The sequence below is a fragment of the Ammodytes marinus genome, assembly GCF_949987685.1.
Source record: "Ammodytes marinus genome assembly, chromosome: 18".
In the NCBI taxonomy this organism is placed as follows: domain Eukaryota; kingdom Metazoa; phylum Chordata; class Actinopteri; order Uranoscopiformes; family Ammodytidae; genus Ammodytes; species Ammodytes marinus.
In genome coordinates, this window is record NC_137222.1 from 26,556,940 (window position 1) to 26,584,919 (window position 27,980).

The 27,980-nt window shown below is 40.5% G+C and overlaps 1 protein-coding gene across 1 annotated transcript; it reads left to right on the plus strand.

Annotated features, from left to right (window-relative positions):
- The first annotated feature begins 5,512 nt into the window (after positions 1-5,512).
- Positions 5,513-27,892, plus strand: reep5 (receptor accessory protein 5). Its single transcript, XM_080046519.1, has 5 exons — positions 5,513-5,721; positions 5,968-6,061; positions 10,436-10,574; positions 26,328-26,496; positions 27,600-27,892. Exons 1-5 carry the CDS (start codon positions 5,604-5,606, stop codon positions 27,647-27,649), a joined length of 570 nt encoding a protein of 189 aa, XP_079902645.1. The 5' UTR covers positions 5,513-5,603; the 3' UTR covers positions 27,650-27,892.
- Positions 27,893-27,980: the final 88 nt, after the last annotated feature.

A 27,980-nucleotide genomic window follows, 5' to 3' on the forward strand; every position in this document is an offset into this window, starting at 1 on the left:
CTTTTCAAATGACATGGACGTTTTTTTTAAATTCTTTATTACTTCTGTATACTTCAGTGTAAACGGTCCAACGAACATTGCATACACAATCGATCGTTAAGTAGACAGTATGTAGTAAATACATGTTGAGTAGGCTATGTAGGAGGGAGGACGTTAGTATGGCTTTTCGAACACAGCCCAAGACATCATAGACATATGTTCCGACGCAGCTCCCATGACAACATCGACGTGTATATGGAAGCGGTTGTGGGTCGGAGTTCGGTCCGGTTATTTTGGCTTCCCATTTGCCAAAAGTTGGGTAGGGTACGGATATAAGCGAGCCTAACCGCTCTAATGCCTCGTTTCCACAGAGTAGAGCGGGTCGGATCGGAGCGGTTCGGTCCGGGTAGTTTGGCTTTTCATTTGCCAAAAGTTGGGTAGGGTACGGTTTAAGCGCACCTAACCGCTCTGAGCCGCTCCCGATCTCAGTACTCCTCTGTAGGGGTACTGGCCGCCTGAAAGCGGGCCGAAACGGCGGAGCCGTCATTTGATTGGTCGAAATAATCATTTCCGCCATGTGTAGTCATCTCGGCAAGAGTGAAGAGAGTCTTGTGTATTGGCGAAAATGTGAGCACAGCAATGTTTATTGTGTGGTGTTTTTCCTCGTCAATAAATTAATCAGTTGGTTACACTGTGTCCCACTAGTCACGTAGTTGCCGCAGCCAGCGCTGTTCTCTCACTGTCTCTATCAGTTGCAACTTGCACCGAGCCGTCTCTGTGTGTTTTCGCCATAGATAGTAAGCTAGTAAATACACGCTCACAACAACACGGGGGGAATAAATAAAGAAACGGCTGGTTTGACCAAGCAAAAACGAGAGATCGCTGGCTTGTGAGTGCGGCAGTGTTTATTGTGTGGTGTTTTTCCTCGTCATTAAATTAATCAGTTGGCTACACTGTGTCCCACTGCTACGATGTCACGTAGCTGCCGCAGCCAGCGCTGTTCTCTCACTGTCTCTATCAGTTGCAACTTGCACCGAGCCGTCTCTGTGCTCACAACAACACGGGGGGAATAAATAAAGAAGCGGCTGGTTTGACCAAGCAAAAACGAGAGACCGCTGGCTTGACCACAGTTGTTCCACAGCCCGATAGTTTAACCCACATTCTGGCGGCGGCTATCGCAGTCCAGCCTAAACCCCGCCCCACCAGTAAGGGTAGGGTCCGCGGTGGAAACAACACCGAGATTCTTAAAAGTGAGCTGTCCCGCTCTGAGCCGCTCCGATCCGACCCGCTCTACTCGGTGGAAATGAGGCATTAGCCACTCCTATTTTCGGTAGGGGAGAACGGGGTTATATGTCACACAGGTTGGTTGTCACACTCGTTATCACACTCGTGTCGTTATCTCGACACCATAAGGTACTGTCTGTGAAATTTTGGTATGGAAATATCCAGAATTAGGATCAGAGGTCAACTACGTAGTCCTCCTTAGAGTTAGGCAGCTGAATTTGAGGTGAAAGGACTGTGTTTTTCATGTTAAATTGAAAATATTTAGCTCCTCAGTTTTTTTCTTCTAGGCTTTTACACAATGGGTTTATAACAAAACACTTGTTACCCTTACAAAGTGTGAAGGGAAATCTATAGTTTAGATTGTTGTTAGCTAGCTAACTAGTTGTTGAATGGTTGTAAGCCTTGATAATAGCGAAAAATTCCAGTTGGGGTTGGTCGTCACATATTTTGGGAAGTTGGTTGTCACATGTTATCCAAAGATGCTGCCAGCTTGTCCAGGTCCGGCGGGAGGGCATCGCCGTCGCCATGACAGTCCGACATCGTGGCTGCCTCTTTCTCAGGCGAATTCTGCCCTTTCTCCTTCTGCCTGCTGCGGCCCATCAACACCAAACAGTCAGGGGTCGTAATATCCGCGCAAAAATTGTCTTTTTGAGTAGTGTGTGGTGCTATTATAAATGAAATATAAAGGAACGCTTGAGAGCCCCACACAACATGTCCTCCTCGTTGACATGCCAACCGGAAGTCCCACTCCAGTACATTTCTAGGAAGCTTTTCGTTCCTTGCTAGTTTCATAATATACATAGCTTTGAGTCAGTTGTTTTATTTTCTAAAATGCAATTGATCACACTCTCTGTTCATCACAAAAGGAAACCAATTACAGTACCAAGTCTCAGCTGGTTTTCAAGTGAATACCCAAATACGTCATCCAGACACACACTTTCATTTCAGACCAAACTGTGGTAATGTTGACTGCAGGAGATGAAACATTGGTTATAGATATCTCAGTATGCGCTGAACGATTATTGGCTTCAAGAACTTTCCGTCCAACCCGAGAAAGCACCTTGAGGTTTAGAAATGTTCTTTTCTCTCCAGATAAACATTTTAATTAAGTTGTTAAATTGTGTCATGATTGTAAGTTAATGCGCTGAACGATTATTAGGATGTCATTTTATAACAGTATAATTTCAGCCAAATATGTGTCATCACCTTGTCTTATCCTTAGACTATATCTAGCAAAAATATTTCACTTTGTACTTTCGAATACTCAAGTAATTTTTAAAAGATACTTTTTCTTGAGAGTAAAAATTATACTGGCCAACTTTCACTTGTAGTTGAGTGATATTTGGATCTACAAGCATATTGGTATTTCCATTATTGTTTGTAGACAGGAAATCTGTCTATTTAATACTCCGCAGGATGTGCACCAAATTTGGTGTTGATTGAGTGACAATTACAAAAGTAGAAGTGAAATAACAATTTTTAGATTATGCAAATTAGCACACAATCAATAAAGACTTATTTTTTTAGAGCACTTTTAGCTGGACACATTCCAATTTCTTTTTTTTGTATAATTCTTTTTATTTTGTTTTTTTTGTAACAATAATCAAACAAACAAACAAACAACACCAGACAATACATACAAACTAAGAAAAGACAGAAAAAAATAAGAAAAAGGACAAATGTGTATGTTGTTCATTATGTGTTCATCGTTAATGACACATTCCAATTTCAAATCAAAATTAATGAATACATCCAAAAATTCCAATGAAGTCCTCACTTCAACGGACTCTCACAGCAAATGCTATTTTTCATCCTTAATTTGACAACTACAGCAGTGATATTTCACAGAGGGAAATTCTTATATAGAACCAAACTAAAAATAAATCCCCTTAGCCTTAAGTTGTTGTTTTAAAACTTGAAGAGAAATAGAGTTGTGGCAACCCTTAAAGGTTCAGTAAGCGGAATGGTCAGTTTAGCTAACTTCCTGTCAGTGACTGCAGTTAGCAGTCCCCTCCCTCGTCCCCACGTCACCACATTAATGCACTGCGGTCTTCAAGCAGCGAGTTATCTAGCATCATCTCAGATCCGTAAGTGCGATAAAACATGATGAAAACCATCAAAACAGACATTGGGAAGGATTTTTACCTGCTCCACCATTGAAGGCACATACACATTCACTCATCTGTCGCTCTGCACGTGCACCGGCAGTAAGACGGGTGCCGGTTTGTAGCATTCTCTCTTCTGATTGGTTAACAGTAGTGGGATCCCCGAAAACTTTATTTGCTGATTACATGCAGAGCGAGTGACTGAGAGATCGGCTTTATAAAACGCGCACACTATATAAGTGATAACTGTACGAATAAAGAGCGATTTAACACTTATATTAACATAAATAAATCGCTTAATTCACCTTTAAGTGGGGCCTTCTGTGTTCTGTATTCCAAAAAATAGGACGGGATCAGTAGCTCTCTAAATTGCCAAAGAGTGATGGTTCCAGAACAGAGTGAAGGAGGAACCCTATTCTGCTTATCTCACTGTATCATTGCCTTTATCATTTGGTCACATTGAATTATTGCAATTTGCACAAATTGCTCGCAGTCATGTGATTGTCCACCCTGTCATCTTGACATTTTTAGATTAAAAATCAGTCATACTGTAAAATATAATAATATTTAATCTAGTGTAGAACAGTTAAGTGAGGGATGGGATAATGTGCACAAAAAAAACTAACAAAATATCACATTTACTTTCCAAATCAAAGAAATCCATGTGTTTCTTTGAAAACGAAGGGATCACATACATTAAAAAAATAATTATTATAATATGAAATCAAACAAAGTCCTTGTTTAGGAAAGGGACATCATACCTTTTATAAAATGTAGTTTTCATCTTAAAATTCAAATAAAAAACATGTTTAGCAGTAATGTACATGTCCACGACAGGGTGGACATATCTTACACTCATTCCTCTGAAAACAGGTCATAATGACCTAAAAATAGGTGTGGGAGCGCCGTAAATATATATTTACTCAACTTCAGAGTCCACTATTTATGATAAAGCATAAAGGATATGGAAATTTAGGACTAAAATGTTCAAGTATTGTGAGGGTGGAAAGGCACCAGCGATATTGACCCAGTTTCTGTCCCTTCATGGACACTGTGCAAAGTGTTATACTTCCTCCTATAATTTTCCAATACGTGTGTAAACACCTTCAAATTAATGAATGCTCATTCTCTGTGCTCCATTTTATTGGATTAAAGCGCAAACATCACAAGTCAATAATTGCACTTTATGGGTGTATTTTGCAATGTCATAATAGCAAGGAAGGGTGCGGCTGCAGAGGCCTCAGTGCAAATAGAAAATATGTATTCCCTGAGATTATCCTTTCAGGATATATTCCTCTCATATGTGCAGTCAGTTCTTCAGATGCTCTGACCATCGTTAATCTAACAATTATTTATGAGTAACCTCAACAATGTGCAACTGAAAAGGATTTCTTTTGCGTAGTTTTTTGCGTCGGAAAAGAAAATTACTGTAAGTCCGAATTCAGGGTGAAAATCCACCATGACTATTTTGAGACGTTGCATCAAGCTAGCCACAGTTGTTTATGTATGAGACCACATTTACTTCCTTTTGCCTTCACAGTAGGGTAAATAAGCACTGAACACTTTGAATTTGATTGGGTTACTAGATTGGGGAGAAAAGACAACTTTCTGTAGTTTTTATTGTTACTTAGAACTGTAATTGGGATGGGTTCAGTTCAACATTAGGCCTACCTAAAGATTGCCTACATGCAGTCATAAAAACACACACACACACACACACACACACACACACACACACACACACACACACACACACACACACACACACACACACACACACACACACACACACACACACACACACATTGATTTACTTTGGTGTTCCAAATGTTAATCAATAGGCCTACTGGTGGGAAAACACTTTTTTATATTAAATAATTGTGATTATATAAAAACCGTTTTGATAAAATATTATTTAATTATAGGCTATTGATCCAGCAAATCATCAAGTAGAATAACTTAATATATTGACAGAAAACGCTATTGTTTTAGTAAGGTATTGCTTGCTTTCTATTAAGTTGTTTAGTCTCTATCAAGTTGATTAAACTGTCTATCTTAATTAAATGTAGGCTACTACTTTGAATAAAACCCGTGCTTTTATTTTGAAGTTTGTGTTTGGAAGCTGCATTGTCAGACCTCTGAGAACAGAGGTGTAGCCTGCTGGATCGGGTGTCGCAGTTTGACTCAGAACAATTTGATCATTTCATCAGCGTTGCTAAAGAAGGAAGTGCAGCCATGGCGCAAGGGCTCAAAGAAAGGTTTGAGAAGTTTCTACAGGAAAAGAATCTCATGACAGATGTTTTGGCAAAAATCGAGGCAAAAACTGGAGTAAACCGGACGTACATCGCTCTCGGTGAGTGTTGCGAGGGACGTGCCGGGGATGGTTAAAGAGAGGAAACAGAGAGAGATTTACGAAGGATGGATTCAGCTGCATTCAGTCATAATCTTATTTAAAAAATTAAATAGAACTCTAATATGCAGACTAGCCATTTAAAAAAAAAAGTAGATGTGAATTAATGTATTATTGCTGTTTTTAAGTAGGACTAGTGTATTTGTGTGAGAAATAAGCTTGACAAACATCCGGTGTGATCTCTTTCAGCTGTCATCGGTATCGTCGCAGTTTACTTGGTCATTGGTTACGGAGCATCTCTACTGTGTAACCTCATTGGCTTCCTGTATCCCGCCTATATATCGTAAGTGTATCAGTCTTAGCACTCAATTCTATAGCTTAATGGACTGCGCTGGTTGGGCCAGCCCACCAGCCCCACCCAACACACACGCACACGCACACACACACACACACACACACACACACACACACACACACACACACACACACACACACACACACAGGTTGTGTTTACTTTTAATTACTTCATAGACTTACATTCATTGCCTGGAGACTTGCCCTAACCATAACCAGTAAGCCTACTTGCCTACATAACATTTCCCTATGCAGTAATATGATTTTCAGTGTATGGCTATGGCCCCTTCCTGGTTGATGGAATCATGAGGCTATGATATCATCACAGATGAGAACACCAATACAGTAATCTCTCTTGTGAAATAACAGGCATATTATATGTGTGGTCATGCAAGATTTCATAGTCGACAGTTGCATCCTTTAAAACAAATCTATATTCAGTTCATTTCCAGTTAATTCCTTTTCTTGCCTGCCTCACATGATGTGATTATTATACCATGAAAGTAAATGAACAGCTGAGTATTTTGAGCTGTAGATGGTTCCTCATAGAAGGCACTCATCTCTTTATTGTTCTCTCATTGTTCTGTCTTTCATCAGTGCATTTTACTGGACATTGTCCATGATATAGTGTGTTTAGTAGGCTCTGTCATTTTGGATGGGACATTTAGGGGACACACTTTTAGGGTCTACTACAAACTACCATCAGTTTAATTGCACAATTCCAATTTTAGTTTTTTAAAGTGGCTACGAGGAACTTTGGCGGCTGGCGGCCCCTTTGGACAAAAGCGGTAGTATTTTTACGACGCCAGCTGTCGTAAAGCTGTTCTCTAGTGCGTGCAGGCCGGTGCGAGTGTCAAATGATTAGGACGCAATATAGTGCATGTCCGTGTTGAAAGTGTGAGTGCACGGAATCTTTTCGGCTCTGTGAGACACTGCATCAACTAATGCCAGTCAGTGCCACACACACCTGATTGCAATGAGTTGATGCAGGTTCACTAACCACTCTCACGGACCTGAAAGATTCTGTGTCCTCACAGAAAGCGAATTAATGAGAGACGGCAGTAAAAAGGGAGAGTGATAGACGGGCAGGAAGGTAAGGTAATGTGTTTATGTTGTTGTAAATAATGACTATTTCAGATGAATAATGGTTATCTGATGATGGTGAAGCAAAGTAAACTTTCTTTAGTACCGCTTATTCATTTAGGAGTAAACACTGCAGGACTAGTTCACTCCCGTGAAATTGTGTACACGTTGCTTGGCAACGCCCTCTTCCCGCCCGTCTATCACTCTCCCTTTTAGCTTTTCTTCATTGAATTTTCTTTTTTTCTTTGACGGTTCAGCCATTATGACGACAAATAACTGTCTCAAAGAAGGCTCCCGCTCCCCTTCCCTTACCTGGAGGGATAGGCTACTCAAATTGCGTTGCTGCGCTATACTGAAATCTGCGACCAATACGAATATGTGACCATAGAGCCTGCTTTCTTTGCATTGATGGTCTCGTTTGCTGTTTAAGGTTATTTATGATTATCAGAGGGAAAATTAGGCTGTTTTAAAGATTTTTAAAAGTTCCTCGTAGCCGCTTTAATTATTATTTTATTTTATTTTTTCAGTGTATTAAATAGATTAACTATTTCCAGTGATGATGAGCACAATAGGTTACATTTGTAGCAATTACTTTTGGAGAATAAAATAGTGACATTGGGATAGGACAAATGCTGGCTAAGCTTTATGCTATCCTTTCATGCAAATCATTTTAACCCCTCTTGAACACTTCTTGCCTTTTTTTAATTATGTAGCTTCTTTAATTTATTGCAGTTATGCAATTCCTGTTTGCAAGGAGTACTTCTCCCCCCCTTTGTTTTTAAATGGGTGAGAGAAAAAAGCAGGTAAGTGATAGCCTGGCATTCCCAGACCTGCCACTAGGCGCTGGCAAATTAAATTTGCTGCGCGTGTTGGTCTGGACACGCTCCGTTGAAGCTTTATCAAGAAGACCAGAAATCTGGCTATGGTTTCAATTGGTTCTATCTAATATGGGCGCGCCAGAGCCCTTTATATGGTACTCTGGGGAGGACGTAACCGGATGACGACAGTGACGTGCATGCGACGTCGAAGCCGTGATAGTAAACATTACGGGTGTAACGGTACACTAAAGTCACGGTTCGGTACGTACCTCGGTTTTGAAGTCACGGTACGGTACAGTACGGTACGGTTCATAGTTAACGGAGAATGAACAGCTTTAGCTGTCAGTAACTAGCTGACAGTAACATATATTTATTTTGAATTGTTTTAGTTTTACAGTCTCTAGTGTTTTCTCTCTGATGATGGCGTTTCCTCAGCGCAGTTTCCTTCCTGTTTTTGATGAATTTCTTATTTTGGGGTATGGATGGGTGGGAGGGGGATGTTTTTGCATGTATGCATATCTCTGGGTAGGAGGTGTGGGGGGGGGGAGTTGTATTAAGCACTTTGTGTTACATTTGATTCTATGAAAAGTGCTATATAAATAAAGTTTGAGTGATTGATATAAATAAAATGCATAACAAATATAAAAATACTGCTGCAATTCTCCAATAAATAAAATACTTATTAAATACTAGTGTAGGTGCAGCATAAACTAAAATTGCAATGAAAAGATATAGTGTTAATGCTCAGCAGGCTCTGTAAGCTGGTGTAAACAAAGGGTATGTCATCTTTAAGGGTCTTTTTGACTTTAAAAAAATAAAATATTGCTGCAGCTCTCTTAAACTCTAAAGTGCTCTTATAAATATAAAAAGTATCAAATAAAAGTGCTACTGCAGCATTAATTAAATTACAGCTTGTTTATATTCAGTATAAAAAAGAAAATAATGTCTGGTTTTTGCCCAGCTCGTTTTTCTTCACATTAATGGTGAGAGTAGCCAAACACCTGATGGTGCCTTTTCAACTGCGTATGCATGTTCGACGTGTTGCCTCCTACATAAGCGATCGCGGTGAAACAATAACCTGTGTGCCGACATTGTTCCACACGTCTATCACTGTTTTCATAATTCACCTGGAATCCGAAATTATCCCTCAAACGGGATTTGAATGACAGGGGGGCGCCTGCGAGCCCCGGTTTCCTGTTATCTTTCGCCATGCAGTTCGCTCTCTGTTCGAAGGCACTGTATCATTTTGACTTGCACTACTCATAGAGACTGTAAAAGAGGGGGTGGGGGGACGCTGCTACTACAACTGCTAATAGTGATGCAAACGGAACACTAGAGCGGAGAGGTGTGTATCTCTTGCTCTGACTGCAGTTGGGAGGGACTGCTGCGTGAGGAATCGGCCGCCTGTCAGTGCTGTGGGACCGGGGGGAGTGGCCGATGAGGCACCCGCTGCTCGTTTAGAAGTGTTAAGAGCGATACATGCTTTAGCGACAGCACAGGGTCTCCAAAAGTCACCAATAACACCAGAAAAAGTAGCTAGATTGGTCACTTTTTTAAAAAAAAGAGTCGCCAGAGGGGTCTGAAAAGTCGCTGAATATAGCTGCTAAGTTGCTAACACTGCCTGACCGTCATGCTCACCATGGAGCTAATAGACTCTCAATCGCTGGCTGCAACTGCGCATGTGCGAGCCGAGCCGGAGGCTAAATGGTCCGGGGGGAACTCCGACGACAAGTTTTAAGTTCCACACCGCAAAACAAGCCTGTACATTCGCCATATAATAACGTTATGTACTCCACATACGGACCGCGGTCCACCTCTGTAACACCAAATACGTGCCTGTACCGTCACGGTACGGTACAAATACGTGTACCGTTACACCCCTAGTAAACATCAAAGATGGCTGCGGATATGTTGTGTGAGTTTGAGACTGCTTTGGCCTCGACCCTTAACGATTTGGAAGACGGCACTCAAATCTTTCATTAGCAAGTAAGTGGAATGTTCTGTTTTGCCGACCGACAACGGCAAACGTTTAATTTAACAGTTTAACAGCTGTTCGCTAAACGAAAGGGGCTTACGTCACCTTGCGCATCGCTCTGATTGGTTGTAGTGCTATCCAACTGCGTGCAGTGGCGATTTGAAATGCACGAGTAGGAGCCGCCCCTTGAGTTGGAAATTACTATTGATCGTGGCCAGACCCTCTATCGTTCAAGATATCAGGGTCTGGATTTCCAGGCTAGGTAAGTGATGCAATTAGATGAAAATATGTTTGTGATGAGTTAAATCTGACGTGAGGCACTGACATTTAGGTAGCAGGACTTGTATTGAGAAGGTAGACAACTCAATTCAGTCCCATCGACCAAAAGAACAAAGGAAAGAGAGAAAAAACATGTTCAAGTGTGAGTGATCTTAACCTTATTTATCAAATCCTGTAAAACTTTCATTTTGTTCCTCTGTCTTTCCAGGATTAAGGCAATTGAAAGTGTCACCAAAGAGGATGATACCAAATGGCTGACCTACTGGGTGGTTAATGGACTCTTCAGTGTGGCAGAGTTTTTTGCTGATATCTTCCTTTCCTGGTTCCCATTCTACTATATTGGAAAGGTAATCCAGAATGAGTCTGTTGTGCTTGTTTGCATTTCAGTCAATGTGGAAATGTTGACAGCATTAGCAGCTCTGCAAGACAGAACGGCTGTTGAGTGGGTAGGGGAGGGGGCCTGGCTGTCTAGTGCCTGGGCTGCAGCATGTGCACGGCTCAATTGGTTGATGCTTAGAAACTTCCCAACGGAGCAAATGAAACCATAACAAAGCAAAATACAGCGCAGATAAACAAATTACAACACATTCTAGTGAGGCAGAGGGGATCATTGAGAGGGATTATTTATGTGTGACTATACTGTGTTTTATATGGTTTAATATACATAGTAAACCTTGAAGTTGTGACTAGGAGTCTGACTTTTAAAGGTGTAGTGGTTTTCTACTTAAGAATGTTTGTAAGTTGCATAATGTAATAAGAGGAAGCAGAGGATTTGGCCTCCACTTCGAGAGGCACCTATTTGCAGACCCATGGGGAAAGTGGAGCTCCACCGGAAGCCACGCCCCAAACTCATTTCATTGGTCAGAATTGTAACCTACTCTGAATTTGTTTTCTTCTTTTTGTTTTACTGCCGGAGTTCACCTAGCGGTGAATAATAATACACAGTTTCCACCGGTTATGGTGCTAGTACACAGTAAAATACGTCAGTTTGTTAAGGGTCCCAAGTGGCCAGGACGGTGGTACAAAGGAGATGTTGAGGTAGAAGATGAATGAAGCAACGAAGCTTTGTGTACATCTTCCGAAATCCGTCTCTTTAATTCACAATCATAACAAGTAGGTCAATCACATACAAATATAAACTCTTATAAATAAAACACAAAAAGTGCCACCACATTAAAATAAACAGCTAATTTTGAAAAGTGGGGTGAAAGACATTAACGTCTGACACATTAGGTGACAGTTTCCATTGTAGATCCTGATTGATTTATTACCAGATCCCTTGTCCTCTAGTGATCACAGTTTTAATTATTATATAATTTCTATATTCATATTAGGCTATTGATCATCACGCAAGTGAACAGTAACGATCGCGTGCAGCCGCAGAATTACATTTCAACCTGACATAAATAGCCCATGTTCAGTGGCACAGACGTTAAAAAACTACTGTTAATAAATAAATAAATAATGAGATACATACAATACAATAGGTTTATTAATCTGAATGTAGAGCATGTCACGATGTGTAAGGTGGCCGCATATGAACGACACGAGGGCTGAGAACTACGCTACTGATCAGATAAATGATCGGTCAAACGTAAAATCATCAGGAAATGATAAAAACATCTCGATGGAGATTTCTATGGAGTGATTTTGCTTTAAACTGTACAGGGACGCGTTGTAACAGACTCTTTCTTCAGTCGGAGCTGCAGTGTAAAGTGAAAACAATCTCAGAGTAGGTTACAATTCTGACCAATGAAATGAGTTCGGGGCGTGGCCCCATCGTGCTTCCGGTGGAGCTCCGTTTCTCCATGGGTCTGCAGATAGGTACTCTTGTCCACTTCTGGCTATCAATAAAATAAAATAACAGAAATTAATTCAAATCAACTTCTTACGGGGCACCACCTAGATTTAACTGGGAAATTGATAGCTTATCGGTCTGGGTACTTTCATTGAAACCAACATAGGAAAAACAGAAAACTGTAACAATAAGGGATTTTTTTTTTTTTTTTTTTTGCCAAATCGAAAAACGAACAGAACTGCCCAATGTTCTCCGTTTTGTACATTTTGGATTTGAATTGAAGAAGGAAATGTGCATTCAGCCGATTCCTTATTTGATTTTGTGCTCAAGACGAAAAACAAAGTCACGTGGTGTCAAACAGGAAGGAGGTCATGTGGCAATACTGCAGTCGAATTGTGTCCTTCAAAATAAAAGTATGCCTTTGTAACGTATTGCTAGCTAATGTGGGAAAACCTTTTAAAATAAAAATGTATGAAAAACACAGAGCTTTATTTACAAACAGTTTAAATATACATAGGCTACTGTCTAATAGTTATATATTGTTGGCTATTATTATGCAGTACAACACATAGCGTAATTTAAAAGAAAAGAAAAGACTGCAGAAACAAACAGATAAACAACAGTAACGAGAGGATTTTTTATTTTATTGATGCTGCTCACCTAAGTCAGACCAAACACAGCAGAGCGTGTGTCCATCTTGAGGTGTGGTTTTCACCTGAAGGAAGCAACAGAAACTTGGCTCAACTTTCTGGTTAGAGAAATGTTATGCCGTTGTTTTTAGAAGCAGAGATGATCCGGCCAGTTCCCTGACAGTCATATCATGGGGCATGGGGACACAGGCTGTTTTCTGGCCCAGATACCGACAATTGTTTGGTGCTTTTTTTATGCCATCTGAGCCCAATTTGAACATCTAACCACACACGTCGCTGTGACTATATGTGTTATTAATCAGTCTGGCTAGCCTATGCCTATATAACAAGAATAATAATAGCCTACTGTATTTGTATAGTAGTAGAATTTTTTTATTTTCGGTTTATTTTACCACAAAGACACAATACAAACAAGATCAATCATTTACTTTTTAAAGAAACAATGGCCCAAAAAGGGTATAGGACGAAGCCGAGGCTTATTACACATACTCTCTTTACCTATTAGTCTACTTGCCAAAATGAGTACACCAAAGTTTTATGTTAGAAATGTAAAGTATGGGTCCCCAGTAGGTAAAAACTGCCGGATGCTAACTTGCATATGTTGGGCAATTAGCGTTGCATAGCATAATTACCATATTGACAATATTTCAGCAACTACTTTGCCGATTTGGACAATATTGGAGTGGTTATGGGGGTTATTGAGGATGATGAATCCATTTCTGACATTTTTTAAATTCAAAATGGCCGTTTAAACCGGAAGTGGCCATAGGGGAGACCTGGGTAAGTAGGCACACTTTTTACTGTAGTGAGAATTGCTCATCACCTAAACATCTTTCAATAGTCATTCCTACATTAAATTGAAGCTTAAGGTGTTGGCTTGAAATGTGAACCTGTCACTTTTTCTAACTTATTGTAATAAAGAAGACATTTACCATCAAAGACACTCTAACACTTTGTGACAACCAACCCCATCAAGTGGTTGGTTGTCACACACTATGGGGTTGTTTGTCACAATGTTATCTTAATGGGACAAATCTTAAAAAGAAGGCAAGAAAGCAGAACTACATTTGAAAGTTTAATTTCATTGTCAAGTTGAAAAATAGGCCTACATAACTTTATGCATCTTAACACAAAATGAGCAAGGAATTAACAAAAAGGAAATCCATATTAAGACCAACCTACTGTAACAACATAAAGAACAAAACAAATAGGTCTAACAATAATAGCCTACTCAACTAGACAACACACATTCACTATCTGAGTTAAAGTGATGGCAAATGTAGGGTCTGCTCACTCTAACTAAGCAGAGATTGTGTGCCCACTGGTTGCATATACAACACTTCTCCCTTACCTCCCCTGAACGGGGAGAACATTTCCATACAAACCAAACACAAACTATCCTCTTTATCTGATGAAGATTCCTCCTCCTGTCTCTTTCTCTTCTGTTTCTTCTTCTCCAGCTGGGGTGCAGTAGCCTTGGCAACTGGTCTAGTTTGGGATGCACTGGCTCGTTTTGATTTTGTTGCCCTTTTTCTCTTTTGCATGCTAGCTGCCTTTCCTGCTCTATTCTCTCCTTCTTTGGTAAATGGTAATGGTAAATGGACTTGTATAGCGCTATATCTCCGTTTATCACAGACTCAAAGCACTTTACATTGTTTTTGTACACATTCACCCAGTCACACACACATTCATACACCGATAGCAGCAGCTACCACGCAGGGTAGGCTTAGCACTAGGGCGCTAAGCTAACTAAGCTAACTATCGGGAGCAATTCGGGGTTCAGTGTCTTGCCCAGGGACACTTCGACATGTGGCGGGGGAGACGGGGGATCGAACCTCCGACCCTGCACACCAGAGGCAAACTCCCTACCCACTTCGCCACTGCCGCCCGGCTTTGGGGTGTCAGTGAGGATACAGCTTGACATTTTCTTTTGTTATTGGGTTCCTTTCCTGGCTGCACCCTTTGGATAACATGTGACAACGAACCCCCCAAAAAATGGAACCCCAACTGGAAATTCTTGCTAGCATCAAGGCCAACAACCATCTGACAATCTAGCTTGCTAAAAACAATCTAAACTATAGCTTACCCTTCACATTTTTTTAGGGTAACAAGTGTTTTGTTATAAACCCATTGTGTAAAAGCCTAGAAGAAAAATACTGAGGAGCTAAATATTTTCAATTTGACATGAAAAACACTAACAGTCCTCTCACCTGAAATGCAGCAGTCTAACTCCAAGGAAGACTATGTAGGTGACCTAAATTGTGGATAGTTACATACCAAAATTTAACAGACAGCACCTTCTGGTTCCGAGATATAACGATTGTGACAACCTACCCGTGTGACATATTACCCCGTTCTCCCCTATTTCCACTCAAGGTGGGACGATTTTGATGAATTTGGAGTCTATTTTCCGGGTTATTTATATGCTTAATACATTGGCTATCACAACAACATTTGCGCTAATATGATACAGGAAAACCTAGTTAATTCCTATCCAGATCCATAGTTAGCTAGCTAGCTAGCTAGTTAGCACATTAGCTGGCATGCTAAGTTAAAGCAGAAGTAAGCAATTTGATTACTTTTAGCTTACTTCCTGTCATGTCATCCCTACAAACACTTTACTGTCGCGGAACTCTCACGTCACATCAGGTGTCGGGGGCGGGATTATTCTGACCAACCAGATCAACTAAAACTTAGTGACCGCCATATTTAAAAACAAAAAGCTACTACAAGACGTAGTCAAAACATAATCCCCGACCGTCGATTTTGATGAATTTGGAGTTGAATTTCAGTTTATATATGCTTAATACATTGGCAATCACAATTAGCTTTTGGCTAATGGGATATAGGAAACCCTACTGAATTCCTCTTCTGATCCCTAGTTAACTAGCTAGCGAGCTAGTTAGCTCTTTAGCTAGCGTGCTAAGTTATTTTGTTCAAGAACTTGTAACCAGGTTACAGCAACAACAATGGACATTAGCTAGCTAGTTAGCTAGCTTACTAGCAAGCCACTAAAGCAGCAGAGAGCCCCAGTTTCAGTTGATTCACAGATTCAGTTTAGTTCAGTAAGTGATGTGATCCTTTTAGCTAACTTCCTGTAAGTAACTGCAGTTAGCAGTCACTAACTGCTAACTGCAGTTCAAGAGACAATCACTTTGTCTCTTGATTGGAAAAAAATTAGCGGGATACTCGAAAATGTAACTGGCAATTACTGCAAAGCTGAATGACTCAGAGACCTGTGTTATGAACTGTGCATACTGTTTAAAGGTCACATATTATGCTAAATGCACTTTTTAAATGTGTTCTAACATATCCATGGGTCCACGGTGTGCCTAGAGACTGCCAAAATATTAAGAAAAATAACAATCTCTCCTGTTCTCACTCTCCCCCTTTCTGAAACCCCCACCCCTCCCCCCCAATATACTCCAGTCAGAAATTTCCCCTTTTCTGACCTCACAAACTGGAAAGCCAGAAGCTTCCACTGTGCAGCCCACACCCCTATTTCTTATTGGTCCACGGCCCTGACAGACAGAGGGCGAGGCGTATCTGGCTTCGCTTCCGGACAGGGGGCGGGGGCAGCTCAAAGATTGTATATTTACGAGGGGAGCTGCAGCTCTTTTTAAAAAACAGGCCATTGTGAGATTAGCTGAACATCAGCATAGTACAATAAATTATCTGAAAGTTTTTTTCAGCAAACAATTAAAGAAAAACGTATTAGGGACCACTAAGACCATATAATATAGTGTATAATAGTACCGAAAAGTGTATAATATGGGAGCTTTAAGTGATTGCTGTATGAGTATAGAGTGATTTAACATGTATATTAACAAACAATCCCTTACTTCTCCTTTAAATCCACCTGCAACCTGATCTTTCAAGTACAAAAGTGACCAATGCATCCTGCTTCCCCCTTCATGATTTACCAACCTTTTCCCTAACAACAAATAACAGTAAGTTAAACAAAGCAGAGAGAGAGAGAGAGAGAGACAGAGAGAGAGAGAGATCCACACCAAAAGGAAAATACAGGCAGAGGGCATGATGTTCATGTTGTTATTATGGGGTCGTTAAACCGGTTCAAACACTGAATTGACTTATGCTGCTATAGTTGCTTTCTAGCTAGCTAGCCTAATGTCAATTGCCATGTTGTCATGTTGTTCCTGTAATCTCTTTATGCATGCAGCAATCACTGTGTGCGCAGTTCATAACAGTTCCCTCACACCCCTTTTCCTAGCCTCATCAGAGACCCTGCTTGCTTCCCACATAGCAGAGAATAAGAGCTATACATCCAAACATTGGTGGTGGACTTACCCTACGTGCAGTACGCAGAATAAAACTCTACTTGCCAGGTCGCCAAGGTTGTTGTACGTGTAGACTGGGATTGCGTAGTTTCCAATAACGAGTGGAAGACCAGATGTTTTTACCTGCTCATTGCCAGTGACATCTTTGATTTGAGAGGGAATTTAAAAAAAAACACTGGTTATTGGAAACTACACAATATTAAATGAAAGGAAAAAACCCCATCTATAGTACCTTTTGATTGTGATTACTGTATGAAAGAGCATGAGCTGTTTGTTATGGTCCGCCACCGATTTCCAGATGTATAGCTCTGAGACTCTGCTATTCGTTTTTATCCAATCAGGAGACAGAGTGCTATAAAGAGGCGGGTCTCTGTGCCTGTGAACGATGACTTGCTGCTCTCCATCGCTGCAATATCTGATGAAGATGGCTGTGTGTTCATGTGGTGGTGACGTAGGGACGAGGGAGGGGACTGCTAACTGCAGCCACTGACAGGAAGTTAGCTAAAAGGATCATATCACTTACTGAACCTTTAAGTCGGTGAATCACCTGAAACTGGGGCTCTCTGCTGCTTTAGTGGTTTGCTAGTAAGCCAGCTAGCTAATGTCCATTGTCATTTCAGTTGCTGCTGTAACTTGATTACAAGTTCCTAAACAACATAATAACTTACCACGCTACCTAAAGAGCTAACTAGCTTGCTAGCTAGTTAACTATGGATCTGGAAAATCAACTCCAAATTCATCAAAATCAACGGTTGGGGATTATGTTTTGACCACGTCTTGTAGTAGCTTTGTTTTTAAATATGGCGGTCACTAAATTTTAGTTGATCTGGTTGGTCAGAATAATCCCGCCCCTGACACCTGATGTGACGTGAGAGTTCCGTGACAGTAAAATGTTTGTAGGGATGACATGACAGGAAGAAAGCTAAAATAATCAAATTGCTTACTTCTGCTTTAACTTAGCATGCTAGCTAATGTGCTAACTAGCTAGCTAGCTAGCTAACTATGGATCTGGATAGGAATTAACTAGGTTTTCCTGTATCATATTATCACAAATGTTGTTGTGATAGCCAATGTATTAAGCATATAAATAACCTGGAAAATAGACTCCAAATTCATCAAAATCATCCCACCTTGAGTGAAAATATGGCCACTTCCGGTTTAAACGGCCATTTTGAATTTTGAAAATGTCAGAAATGGATTCATCATCCTCATTAACCCCCAAAATCACTCCAATATTGTCCAAATCGGCAAAGCAGTTGCTGAAATATTGTCAATATGGTAATTATGCTAATTAATGCTAATTATGGTATGCTACGCTAATTGCCCAACATATGCAAGTTAGCATCCGGCAGTTTCTACCTACTGGGGACCCATACTTTACATTTCTAACATAAAACTTTGGTGTACTCAACATAACTGGGTTCACAATGGGGCCCTATGGGCTGGCAAGTAGACTATATTGTTATATTATATAACATATATAATGTATCACAAAAACATAACATAACATAATATAATATATAGTCCTTATAATAAAAATTACAGGTTAAAATGGGAACAGAAAAGTCTTCAGACTTGATTTAAAGAAGCTGAGAGTTGCAGCAGACGTCAAGTTTTCTGGGAGTTTGTTCCAGATATTTGGTGCATAAAAGCTGCTTCTCCTTGTTTAATCCTAACTCTGGGGACTTTGAGTAGACCTGTCCCAGACGACCTAAGTGCTCTGGACGGTTCATGACGTATCAGCAGATCAGTAATGTAATTTGGCCCTAAACCATTTAGGGCTTTATAAACCAACCATCAGTATTTTGAAATCAACTCTTTGAGTGACAGGAAGCCAGTGTAAAGACCTCTGAACTGGGGTGATGTGATCCACTTTTTTGGTCCTAGTGAGGACTTGAGCAGCAGCACTCTGAATTAGCTGAAGCACCACCGAAAAATTGGAGCTACTGTAGTTCCGAGCTAGAGCCAGTGTTTTGGTTTCACACCGCCAGAGAGCCGGCTCCGGGCTGTAAAAACCGGTTCAACCCCCAGCCCCAGGATTGAGCTGGGCTAGAGATGAGAACTATACGCTGTATGGATTAACAGAGCAAAGCGAGAGGCAACACGTGTAAAATAAGACGTTTCCGCCGCTGTTGTTGTGCTTGAAGCTAGCGCTAGCTAGCGTCAGCCACAAGAGTAGTGGCGTCGGGCGACGTACACAGACATATACAGTGACGTCATGACGTTGCTCTCTTGCTGGCTCCATGGTTGGCTTTGGTCGGTGTGAAACCAACCGGTTCATCATAACTGGTATAAGGCTGTAACCAGTTTTGAACTGGCCCCAGCACCAGCCCGGAACTGGCTCTTGGTTCTTGGTTCTTTTTGGTGTGAAAGGGGTATGTTAGATTTTTTTGGAAGGCCTGCAAGGACTATGTTACAGTAGTCAAGTCTACTAAAGATAAATGCATGGACAAGTTTTTCTTTCAATTTGTAAAGAGTCCCATGTCAAAGGACAACAATAAACTAAGCTAACAGCTCAGTAGCCAAAATCAACATCGGGCTGTGCAATAAGCAATGTAGGCTAGTAGATTTTTTTTTCTACAATTTAGAATACAAGCCTTAAGGTACATAGTACAGTAAATTAAGTTAATCTTGTTGCTGAATATTCAGCATGTGTCTACACATAGGCTATTGCTTTTAAATCATACACTTGTTGGTCTACTTACAAGTTTAAACTGATAAATCCAACCAACTTGTTAGGATTTATCAATTTAAACTTGCAAATAAGTACAGAACAGCAAAAAAGAATACGAACAAAGGAATAAACAAAATGTAATTGGAATAGTTGTTTCTCTTTCACATTTTGTGATATTATCACTACTTGTATCACTCCTACATTTTAATGAAATTATCGGGTTTAACATAATATTGTGTGCCTATTCCCAACAGTTGAGAGGAAACGATACGATGCATGATCTAAACAGCGACAGAAACCTCCGCTGTTGCTCGCTAGATCCACATCAACAGCTCATCAGATGAACCATCCAGTTCAAAACTGGACCAACCACCAAATATTTATAGAGAGGGGAAATATGTTTTGGCTGAAAAGATAGCTACCCCGATAGGAAGTGATCTCTCGCGGCTGACTATGCTCACTGTCTGTCCTACCATGAAGTGCATGAAGTCCATGCTTCCCCCCCACATTAGTAACCAGAAACGTCCACCGTGCAGTAGTCTATGATAACCCCACCCCCCCATTTCTTATTGGTCCACGGCCCCGAGATCCTCTGGAAAATTTTCCGAGCGACAGCCATGTTGCTTTCCCCGCTAAGCGACAAGATGCCCATAGTACAGCCTGAATGTTACATACACCAACACAGAATGCTTTTGCTCATACTCCACTAATGTATCTTAACCACAGCAGTCTATGCCTCGTTTTTAATAACACAACAGTGAAACTGAAAGAAATGTTTTTATTGGTATTTTTGCCTGACTGGTGTATAGCTGTATTAGCTTTGGGACAAGCATTCAGCTTTTGCTCATAAAAACATAATTCTATTACCCACACCAGTCTGGAAATGCCTCGTTTTTAACAGGACAAAGGATTGGAACTTAATAGTGTAGAAGTCAACTTTGAAGATATTTTTTTCACTGATTTTAGTGGTATTTTTAGCCGTTAGCTTCCGAGCTAGCTTCGAGACAAGCATTCAGCTTTTGCTCATAAAAACATAATTCTATTACCCACACCAGTCTGGAAATGCCTCGTTTTTAACAGGACAAAGGATTGGAACTTAATAGTGTAGAAGTCAACTTTGAAGATAATTTTTTCACTGATTTTAGTGGTATTTTTAGCCGGTAGCTCCCGATCTAGCTTCGCAGTAGCCACCATCTTTTGCAGCATTTTTATTGTGAACATGCCGTTTCCATTAGCTTGGAAACGGCAAGTCAGTGCATCTGTATGAACATAGTCTTTCATGTAGACAAGAATAGGTCATGTCAAACTGTTCAAAGTGCGTTACTAGCACTAGACTTGGTTCTTCTCATGGGTAGGCTAACTGCGCTAACAGGCCCAGCAAATACGTCATCATTGTTTACAAACAGACAGCGGCGTATCTGGAATCACTTCCGGACAGGGGGCGGGGACAGCTCAAAGATTGTATATTTACGAGGGGAGCTGCAGCTCTTTTAAAAAAATAGGCCATTGTGAGATTAGCTGAACATCAGCATAGTACAATAAATTATCTGAAAGTTTTTTTTCAGCAAACAATTAAAGAAAAACATATAATATGGTGTATAATATGGGAGCTTTAATAACATTGGACAATAGCCAGACACGTTTTTTCTTTCCTCGACAAATATGGACTCACACCCACACCTACACACACACACCAGAGGTGTGGACTCGAGTCACATGACTTGGACTCGAGTCATGAATTTGATGACTTGAGACTCGGCTTGACAAAATGTAAAGAGACTTGCAACTTGACTTGGACTTTAACATCAATGACTCGTGACTTGACTTGGACTTGAGCCTTTTGACTTGACAAGACTTGCTACTTTCCCCAAAACCCAAAGATTAAAAAGTATATTTTTAAGTAGGCTAGGCTACCGCTCTGTATCTTTCATCATGTAGTGTAGCTGAGGAAACTGTGGTGGATGTACCGGTACCGTGCTGATCTGCTTATCACTGGTTTCACCTCAGAGGTGTTGGCCAGAACACCACTTAAGGCCAAAAACGTCAGACTATAAGCATGAGACTAGGAGAGGAGGAGCAGGGTTCGACATAACGTATAGCCCGATGGCCCGGGGCCAGTAAAATCATATGCAGGGAAAGTTGATAGGCCAGTCACAGTTCAGTATCTTTTTGTAGACTACATCATGGTTCATTGAAATGCGCGTTGAGAGTCGGAATGAAAGCAGTGTTTATTTAAGACTCAATATAATAAACCTAATATAAAATATATTTGTTTAATGAAAGGCCAGTGGACAACCGATGCGTGGGCGTTTTGACAGGCGGAGCAACAAGCGGGTGCACTCTCGCTCTGTTGGCAGAGCTGCCTACCGCGCCTGCGAGTCGACAAATCAATCGACTTGCTCTGCCCCCTTTCTTTCTTCCCACAGCAGAGGTTGAGGTGCAGAAAATGATAACTGCGCTTTTCCTTTATCTGCCGCCGTAATGTTGCAGTATTTGCATCCAAGCCCCAATGGTAATACAAATGAGAGGCTTTATTTAAAAGCTGTGAATGCGTCTCCGGTGATTGTGTCGGTTGTAGACAGAAACGAACGGAGGGACTCCGCTCACTGTACACTTCCTATAGTCGCGCAGTTTGGCACTGTGTTTTCAGGCTCGAGACATTCAATCAGATCGCGGAAGTCTTTCCCATTGAAATCGCTAACGGGGAGATTATCCCCAGTTATTATTTTAGCCACAAACCACAGTTCATCTGCGCGGCGGCTCACTCGCTGGCGAGATCACACGGTGAAACGCTGCTGTGATCGGACGAAGGCATTGTGTGTTTCTAAGGTGATTTAACGTCATAGTCTTAGACGAGCGTTTAACTTATGCTGCATTGTTTTTTATCAATAGTTTGAAAAAATGGTCCCACACCGGACTCTTATGTGAAGCTGACACTTCATGGAGAAGTGACACTCCTGCAGCGCGCTCACGACCAGACGTGAACTCGTACACGGTTAAATCTCCCATTAAAAAAAACGGCATAACCCACTGATTTTCGGATTTCTATTCTATTTTTAAAGTCAACTTGAGCGCAAGTGGAAAACTGGTCATTCGGTCGACACATTCACATCCCTAATGCATATAGAGAAAGTAATAAAAACAGCCTACCACACCACAAAGAATGATCAGACCTTCATCTCTTATTTTTTTTTTATGTTTGAACATGACTTCTGCAGGTGAACTATTCATTAAACTGCCCAAATTCAAGAATAAAAACAATTATCAAACTACTGGACTTTAAAATACTGGCCCACTCTTTCAACACACTTTCAGTTAGGCTTCAAATTCAATATGTTTGCCTGGTTTTATATTATGTGTATGAGCAATATCAACATTTCATATAATTAACTAAAAGAAAAATAACCAAATCTAAAGGGAATATCTATACTGTTACAGTATAGATATTCCCTTTAGATATGGTTATTTTTCTAATACAGGTATTAAAATTATTGACACTAAATTAAGAAGAAAAAAAAGTGTGTGCAGGGCCAGTGAAAATATACAAGGGGCCAGTAAAACTCGGATCCACTGGCCCAGCGGGCCAGTAGGAAAAAAAAGTTATGTTGAACCCTGGAGGAGTATGGTTTATCCGCTCTTTATTTTCCTTCTTTCACAGGTACAGCAGCATATAGATCGCGGGAAAATAACAAAAGCTTACATTCCGCTCGTGAGGAGACGTTAGAACAGCTGTTGCGACCGGCGAATCTCAGCCGTTAAAAACATCCATAAATTGTAACTTATAACAGCGATCGGGACTGCATATACTTAGGCTACTCACACACGGGTGATTCACATAAACACGTTTCAACTGTGGAATGATTGACTACTGCGGCAACATGCACGCTCACACACTTGACCGAGAGAGAAGAGAAAAGGAAACTTACTAAACAGACTCTCCGGCCGACTGACGTCACGCCCACTAATTGACAGCTATAATGTCATCCACACTGAACAAAACACATCTTAACACACTATAAGAAATAACAACACTGTAACCTACAATCTTTTCCACATGTAGCCTATGTGTGAGTGTCTGTGCGTGTAGGCCTATGTGCTGTCGGCACAACATCCAATCAAATTCAATCAAACCAACGTTGTTTTGATCCGACAGCATTCATCCAATGAAATTGCAGGACAACCATTGAAGAGGAAGTGCTGTCAAACAACGTGCCAGTTGGAAAAAATTATACCAAAGATAGTTTTGTTCGAGTATAAAAACTACGAGGTGGTCAACATAAAACTAATTAAAAAATGTGTTTATTCTGTAAAGGAGTGGTTTAAAATGAAGAATATTATTGCAAAATACGAGTTAAATGTTAAAAATCACTGGTAAATAGTGCAATAGGGAGGTGCAATGACGGTACAATTTTTTTTCCACAATTTCAATTGCACTTTTTTAATTAATAAATATAGATTTTAAAAGCGTACATGATGTGGGTAAATATATTTTAACTTTTTGGTTAAAAGGACTCGAAGCTCAAACTGCAGGACTTGGAACTTGACTTAAGACTTGTCAGCATTGACTTGGAACTTGACTCGGGACTTGCCTGTCTTGACTCGAGACTTGACTTGAGACTTACTTGTGACTTGCTAAACAATGACTTGGTCCCACCTCTGACACACACACACACACACACACACACACACACACACACACACACACATACGCACACACACACACACACACACACACGCACGCACATGCAAATCAGCCTCTGCGGGTGTGTAGTAGAGACAGACTTTTTTTTCTGTGGGCCACGGGATACCCGCTACGGTAGGGTAGATTGCGTGTTATTCACAAAAAGAAATCCAGTGCTGTTCAAAAAAAGTTTGGCATAAAGAGCGATCAGTCTGTCAAACTAGAATGGTGTTGAGCGCATGTGCGCTCATAGAGAGGACCAGGGTCGCGCCTGTCACTCACAGCACAGTGAGAAATGCTTCTCGCGATGAAGCTTTGCCACTCAGAGAAGCTGTTCTGCGCTTGTTGCCTGTGTGGTTTTCATGTCCGCGAGTTGTTCAGATTAATTAAACACCACACATGAGGTTAAACTGAAATGAAAGTAGAGAGACGATAGAAACAGAAACTGTTTGGAAAAGAAAAGGCTGCCACCGAAGCAGCATCAGCATTTCCTGTGAGTCATGAGAATCAAATCAAACTAACTAAGAAATCCAAAAGACAGGACACCTCTGTAATAGGGCTGCTCGATTATGGCAAAAATTATAATCACGATTATTTTGATTGATATTGTAATCACGATTATTAAAGACGATTATTCACTGTAGGGATGCCCCAAAATGAAAATCCTGTAAATTCTTTCAACATTGCATACATTAAACTCCCAAATGTGCTCCTCAAACACCTACAACTAAAAAGCCACCCTAAATAAATAAACAGTGAAACCTTCCAAAATTAATATTTTACTAGGGATATGATTGTGAACAACTCATTTATTTGCACGTTGAGGATCTACAAAAAGATCAACTTATTGCATTTTTTTTTTACAATGCAGTTTGAGTTGCTGAAAACAAACTGCACAGCAGCTGCCAACGTAATATTCAGACTTCAGAATTTGCATCAAAGCCCTAATGATCATAAAAACAAGAGGCTTTATTTAAACAATGTCCGTGATGGTTATTGTAATTTGTTCGGCTGTAGACTGAAACTAACGGAGGGAGGCGGATCACTGTATATTTTCTCTAGTTGTGCTGTCAGTTTGGCGACATGGCTCTGTGTATCCAGGCTCAAGAAATGCAATCCTTCCACATCAACAACGTTAACGGGCAGGATATCCCCGGTCCATTTTAGCCATAAAGCCACAGAGCTTTTCTGTGCGGCGGCTCACACTGGCGAGGTGTCACTGTGAATGACACCGTTACCCACCGCCACGGAGTTTCAACTGGCAACTTGCTATTTCGCTCGCGCAAGGCGTTTGTGTTTCGATTTAACATCAGTCTTGGGCGAGTACTTTAACTTTATGCTGAATAAACCATTGCACTGCAATCGCTGAAAGCGAAAGTGTTCGGGCGGGGGCGGGGCAGAGCGGAGCGCACACAGGGTTCGCTGCATTTACCACACAAGACACGGCGTGCGACACAATAATTGTTTTATTACGATTATCTTGTTTTCATGATCGAGGGAAGCCAAAATTGTAATTTAAATTGAATTTCAATTAATCGCCCAGCCCTACTCTGTAATGATGATTGTTTTCACTTTGATCTCAAAACATAATGTGTTGAGACATATCCACAACAGTCTATATAAAATGTCCCCAATGTCCATTTTAATTGTTCTGGTTGGCACCATTTGCAAATATAAAGGCCTTTTGCATTGAGTACTTTTCATTTTTATATGTTGCATTTTCAATGCACAATTTAATCTTAATCACAGATTTGAGTCTACAGTTGGACCATTTTTCCGATCAGCACAAAAAGAAAGGCAGACAAGTATAACTTTGCTTTCAATTCATTACCTGCTTGATTTTCAAAAAGGGGGCATGTTTATAACCAGACCTTGCATCCCCCACTCTGCGACGATGTGAGCGGCATTTCAGATTAATTATTTTTCTTAAAATGAGTTTAACCAGTACAGCCTCTAAAACAATCATATAATAATACATATCATTGTTCTGTTTACCCAGTGTGCCTTCCTGGTGTGGTGCATGGCCCCCACTCCCTCTAATGGCTCAGTCCGGATATATAACTGCATCATTCGACCCGTCTTCCTCAAGAATCAAGCCAAGATTGATGATGCAGTGAAGAACCTGAAGGACAAGGCGTCAGAAGCTGCTGACAAATTCAAAGATGAGGGTGAGTTAATCAACACATTGTTTAGTGTTTACTGTGAATAGAGAAACAGTATTATGTTTTCTATGTACTGGACTGGACTGGGCAAAGTCTCTCTTATCGTATGCTTAACAATGAGCTTCAACTCACTACAAAACCTCTGTAAAGCCACGGCGGAATTGCAGTTTCAGGTGATCATTTGTGGCCATCATAACGAGTGACCCTGTTCACAATTTCAAATAGTTTTCCATTGTGATTTGAATTGTCATTCTAATTTGTTTTATAGCTGCTATCAAGTTTCTGACATAAGAGCCACATTTCATCATGTATCTTCACGTTGAATTTCCAAACATTTGCCAGCAGAGCAGAGGGCCTGAGCACTTAAATAACAAATCAATCAATAGCAGAGGACAAGTCTATACAAGCCAATTTTATTCATGAAGCTTAAAGTCATAAGAAACAGTTTATCTGTATATGGTAAAATGGAATCAGAAGGGGCAAGCCCATTGACAGTTCATGAGAGTAACTTGAAGGTCTGGGCTGGCATGGATAGGGAAATAATAAAAAATATTTCCTGATGTGCTCCAATTGAAATTTTATGTTGAAGCAACCTTGGGCTATGTTAACCTGTTGTCATGGTGAAGTTATTATAATGTCTATTTCCACAGAGCTAATACATAAGCAACACATAAACAGCATGAAGAGGGCCGGCAAACACGTTTCCTTATGATCCGTCACTTTCTGACTCAACAGCCTCATGAAAATAATATTTTACAATTGTTCATATTATAAACTAACAAAATGTGTTAAAACAAGTCAATTGATGCTTTTAAAATCATATAAAGCTGAGACAGACTCCATGTTCTCTTCCCGTCCAGACTGCTGGCATTATGTGTTAGATAAAGTTAACTGAAGAAACTATATAGACAAAGGCTCTTGGGAAGACTTTGCGAGTGCAGACAGCAGTACTTTACTTATGTGGACTGCTGCTGAGTGTAGCCAACCACTACCTGTCTCTGTCCTTTCTAATTACATTCCCTCAAGAGCCATATACGCCAGTCTTATTTTGCAAGGTGCAGTTCATTAGTTTTTAATTTATTTTCTAATTTAATGTAATTTTTCCACAGCCAAGAGAGCCACAGCAAACATTATGTTTGAGGAGAAGAAGAGCACCTAAGAAGGAGGCCTCCAGGCATCTCTGGAGCTGACTGTTACAGAAGAATTGATCCCAAACCCCTTGAAAATGATTGTTTTTAAGACATCCCGTCCAGTACACAACCTTAACTTCATCTAACCTGTATTCCATGTTACTCGTGTCACATAAATAAAAGCCATGTCACACATTTACTTTTGCATCCAGTAAGGGATGCTGACCCTGACAAACTTAATGAACCAAATAAAAGTAGACATGCTTACGTTTTCTGATTGTGATTCTGTGAATCTATTTGTTGTCTTACTTTAAAAAATGGCATAATATTTGTGGTACATTAGCAGCTTTATATTGTCAA

Excerpts from the sequence above, each read along its gene's own strand:
- reep5 (XM_080046519.1), top strand. The coding sequence starts at position 5,604 with ATGGCGCAAGGGCTCAAAGAAAGGTTTGAGAAGTTTCTACAGGAAAAG. Across the intron at positions 5,722-5,967 it reads CCGGACGTACATCGCTCTCG|CTGTCATCGGTATCGTCGCA; the intron begins GTGAGTGTTGCG and ends GATCTCTTTCAG. Across the intron at positions 26,497-27,599 it reads TGACAAATTCAAAGATGAGG|CCAAGAGAGCCACAGCAAAC; the intron begins GTGAGTTAATCA and ends ATTTTTCCACAG.